Source organism: Oncorhynchus masou, chromosome 24 (assembly GCF_036934945.1).
Source record: "Oncorhynchus masou masou isolate Uvic2021 chromosome 24, UVic_Omas_1.1, whole genome shotgun sequence".
NCBI classification, from domain to species: Eukaryota; Metazoa; Chordata; class Actinopteri; order Salmoniformes; family Salmonidae; genus Oncorhynchus; species Oncorhynchus masou.
Window position 1 is genome coordinate 35,377,473 of NC_088235.1, and position 4,846 is coordinate 35,382,318.

Consider the following 4,846-nt stretch of genomic DNA (forward strand, 5'->3'; position numbering starts at 1 on the left):
AATGTAAATGTAATAACTGTGATCGCTGAAATAATATTTTGTCAATTTATAGATTTGTTTCGTAATAGCCTTTTATGGAACTTAGCATACCGGAACATATGTACTAATAAAGCAGTTAACTACTTTATGCCAAAATATTTTGTAGCCAGTCATGCCCTAAGTCGCTCTGGATAAGAGCGTCTGCTAAATGACTTAAATGTAAATGGAATAACATTTTTAAAGTGACGTTTGAGAGGCAGAGGCACCGTGCAGAACTAAGGACGCCGCGGGAGGACAATCTTTCCTCCCTGTTCTGCTTTTCTCGTTAACAAAAAAGGAGAGGGGCTGTAGCTATGGAGGGGGTAACTGTAGGGCAGGTATTTGACGCCGAATGCATCCTCAACAAACGCCCAAGAAAGGTATGAAATAACGTATTTTATCATAATATGGAAACATTAGACCCTTTACAATTGTTTAACTCTTTCCCACTCTTATCATTTGCAGGGGAAGTTTGAGTATTTGGTGAAGTGGAGAGGGTGGTCGTCCAAGTGAGTAGCTATTTAGCAAGAAGCTGGCTGAGCTAAACAATGACAATGTAGCCCATGATCCCCCTGCGACCCCGTATTTATCTCATAGCTACGCTATATTTACATTCATATGATACTATTCCCGTCGCATGTGGTTTTGGATAGACTGCAGGATGCATGGAAGAAAAATTATGGTGTTAGCCGTTTCGGAGTCTTGTTTTGTTTTCTTAAGCCGGAGCAGCTGATGATACGATGCCAAACCGGTATCTAGTAACGTGAGCAGGCATCCTCCTACTACGATAGCGAACTCGAGCACCGGAATATGTGACGCCCACTATTTTCATGCACCGTGCTTGCGTCGTGATCGTTTACCAATAATCTGGCTGAATGTAAATAGTTGAGCAAACGCTCAAGTTTTAGCCATTTACATTTAGGCTAGCCCTGAACAGCTACCCTCTCAAGATTTTCATTATTCAGACAATGTTCTTAATATTTTATTTAGATACAACGTCAATTAGGCCCATGTTTGTTTTTGATAGGATGCTACTATGTGTGACATTGCATCTGATAAAGGAGACTAGAAACAAATGGGCAGAAATTTATGGGTGTGACATTTATAATTGCAATGTCTCTCTAGCTACTGTTCTGTAATAAACAGTTTTCTAATATGGGGTTTTCTTTACAGGCATAACAGTTGGGAGCCCGAAGAGAATATTCTGGACCCCAGATTAATGGCTGCCTTCCACAAGAGGTGTGTTATTAATATCATACTGGTTGATGTTTGACCAGAACATATTCATTCGTACTTCTTGTAGAGCACTGTCCATGGTGTATTAGAGTTGCCCAGATCAAATGCATCCTTTGTTTCCTTCCTCCCTTCCTTGAAGCTATCATTTATATCTGACATAACCAAATTGGTGAAATAATTGAAATGCAACCCTTTCTTCTGGTTATTTAGTTATTATATTAGTAGTGACTCCAAGTAAGGAAGGATGTATTTTTAAAGTAGCAGAACATTGGTAGTAACTGTTTCTGATGCCATGTGTGTGTACTTTCTACAGAGAGCAAGAGAGGGAGCTACTGTTCGGTAAGAGAGGGAAGAGGCCAAGGGGGCGCCCACGGAAAATTCTGGTAATCAACACACTGTTGCTGCTATTCAATCGTATAAGATGTAGTCGTGACAACAAATGCAGTAAATTTACTTACTTTTGTCATCTTGATTATAATCTCTTCCCAATGATTGCTTTCATTACATTTCCAAACAACAATAGTAACATGATTCCATTTGTTTGTTTGGATGATGAAGATACAATCTGACGTCACATAATGCATGGTTACATTACAAACCATTCTGTCTAATTTCTTTAGGAACCAGAGCCAACTGAAACCAAATCCGACCGGTCCTCCTCAGCCTCTTCATCCGGCCTGTCCTCCTCTCCCTCCGCCTCTTCCTCAGAAGATGAAGACCACGGGAAGAAGGCCAAACCAGGTCCACGGCGCCTCAACCTCCACCCTGTCCTCCAGACGAGGCCCCATATCGTGGTGGCCAATCAGGAGCCCGTCCGGAAAAAGCGTGGGAGGAAACCGCTGCTCCCCGAGCTGAGGGCTTTGAGACAGGCAAATACCCGGCTGCCCCTGCCTCCCCCTCCTCTTTCTCGCCACCACCAGGTCCTCAGGCCCCCCCGTGAGCCCCCCAAAGAGGAACCTCGAGGGGGAGTGAAGAAGCCTCTACAGCCGGCCAGTTTCACCTACACCAGCCTGAGCGCCAGCCGGGGCTCCAGAGATGAGACGGCACCCCAGCGGGCTGCTGGAGGGGCCTTCTTCCAGGCAGGGGCCTCCAAACCTGGGCTGCTAAACTCCATATGGTCGGGTCGCTCCATGTCGACCATCACCCCCTCCTCTCCATACTCCTCTTCTTCTCTCAGCAGACCTCCCCCACCTCACAGTAAGGGATTGTCAGATCTGAAGCGCTCCCTCTCTGTCTCCGACGCTGGCAACAGCAGCCGAGCAGAAGGGCTTAAGGTGGCGTCCTCTGTAAAACCAGGGGTGTCTACATCAACATCACTTGGTCTCCACAACTCCAAGACCTCCAGTGGGTTCGGTGGCTCTCCAGCGGCTTGTAGCCCAGCTCAACGGTCCCCAGCTGGGCAGAGGAGGCAGCAGGAGGGCCCTGGAAGTCTGGCTGTGGTGATGGTTCAGCAGCAGGGAGCCAAGCCCTCCTCCTCTCCACCTCCCTCGGCTAGAGATCGCATCAGTCAGGCCCTCAGCCTCCGAGCTCTCAACCTGCAGAGCGTCAACAAACGGGCGCCCGGCAATGGTCTCCAGGGATACGGAACCTCTGGCATCACTGGAGTTGCAGTTTCAAGGTCGAGCCTGAGAAGCGGTGCCAGCCAGGCAGGAAAAGGAGCAGGAGGAATCATTAAAGAGATGCACACATCATCTGGGCTAGACCAGAGCCTGGCGTCCGGAGGGTTAGGGGCAGGGATACTGCGCTCTGGAAGCATTCCACAAGCCAGAGAGGAGAGGGGGGAGAGAGGGAAGACCACAGGTGCAGAGACTGAGAGAGAGCTGGACAGCAAGGGGCCAAGGGGTGTAGGGAGCGGCAATGGAAGACTGGAGAGAGGGGGGAGTGTACAGGGAGGTGTGTCGTCGGCCGGGGGAGGTGGATCAAGCGAGGCGAGAGAGGAGGACAGGAGGTCAGAACAGAGCCTTAACGAGCGGAACTCCCGGAGCATCGAGAACTCTCGGACCCTTAACGAGCTTAGCACAGGTGACTCAGATGACACCAGCAGCAGCGAATCAGAAGAGCCCGACTCCTCCCCTTATCCCAACAACAACGGGCCCCGCCTGGTCTCTATGGAGACAGAAATTGAGACAGACTGGCGGCCGGCACTTAGCCTTCTAGAACACGTGTTTGTCACGGACGTCACCGCCAACTTTGTCACAGTAACAGTGAAGGAGTCTCCAACCAGTGTGGGGTTCTTCAACGTCCGCAATCCCTAAAGCCTGTCCATGTACACTACAGTTCAAAAGTTTGGGGTCACTTAGAAATGTCTTTGTTTTTGAAAGAAAAGCAACTTTTTTTGTACATTAAAATAACATCAAATTGATCAGAAATACTGTGTAGACATTGTTAATGTTGTAAGTGACTATTGTATCTGGAAACGGCAGATTTTTTAAATGGAATATCTACATATATGTATCTGTATCAGAAACCATCACTCCTGTGTTCCAATGGCACGTTGTGTTAGCTAATCCAAGTTTATCATTTTAAAAGGCTAATTGATCATCTGAAAACCCTTTTGCAATTATATTAGCACAGCTGAAGACTGTTGTCCTGAAAACTGAAGATCTTGTACAACGCTGTGTACTACCCCCTTCACAGAACAGCGCAAATTGTCTCAGCGCAAATTGTCTCTAACCAGAATAGAAAGAAGAGTGGGAGGCCCTGGTGCACAATGTGAGCAAGAGGACAAGTGCATTAGAGTGTCTAGTTTGAGAAACAGAAGCCTCACAAGTCCTCAACTGGCAGCTTCATTAAATAGTACCCGTCAACAGTGAAGAGGCGACTCCGGGATGCTGGCCTTCTAGGCAGAGTTGCAATGAAAAAGCCATATCTCTGTCAGTGTTCTTTTTCCCATCTTAATCTTTCATTTTTATTGGCCAGTCTGAGATATGGCTTTTCTTTGCAACTCTGCCTAGAAGGCCAGCATCCCGGGATTGCCTCTTCACTGTTGACGTTGAGACTGGTGTTTTGCGGGTACTATTTAAGGAAGCTGCCAGTTGAGGACTTGAGAGGCGTCTGTTTCTCAAACTAGACACTCTAATGTACTTGTCCTCTTGTTCAGTTGTGCACCGGGGCCTCCCACTCCTCTTTCTATACTGGTTAGTCAGTTTTCTCTGTTCTGTGAAGGGAGTAGTACACAGCGTTGTACGTTAAACAAAAGTTTCTGGCGATGTTGAGTCTGTAATCGAACCCACAAATGCTCCAGATACTCAACTAGTCTAAAGGCCAGTTTTATTGCTTTTTAATCAGCACAACCGTTTTCAGCTGTGCTAACATAATTGTAAAATGTTTTTCTAATGATCAATTAGCCTTTTAAAATGATAAACTTGGATTTGATAACACAACGTGCCATTGGAACACAGTTGTGATGGTTGCTGATAATGGGCCTCTGTAAGTCTATGTAGGTATTCCATAAAAAATATGCCGTTTCCAACTACAATAGTCTTACAACATAAACAATGTCTACACTGTATTTTTGATCAATTTGAGTGTTATTTTAATAGACAAAGTTGCTTTTCTTTCAAAAATAAGGACATTTCTAAGGGACCCCTAA

The 4,846-nt window shown here is 46.3% G+C and overlaps 1 protein-coding gene across 1 annotated transcript; it reads left to right on the forward strand.

Moving 5' to 3' along the window:
• Positions 1–326: 326 nt before the first annotated feature.
• Positions 327–3,951, forward strand: LOC135512084 (chromobox protein homolog 2-like). Its single transcript, XM_064933737.1, has 5 exons — positions 327–398; positions 484–527; positions 1,192–1,257; positions 1,568–1,637; positions 1,875–3,951. Exons 1-5 carry the CDS (start codon positions 333–335, stop codon positions 3,507–3,509), a joined length of 1,881 nt encoding a protein of 626 aa, XP_064789809.1. The 5' UTR covers positions 327–332; the 3' UTR covers positions 3,510–3,951.
• Positions 3,952–4,846: the final 895 nt, after the last annotated feature.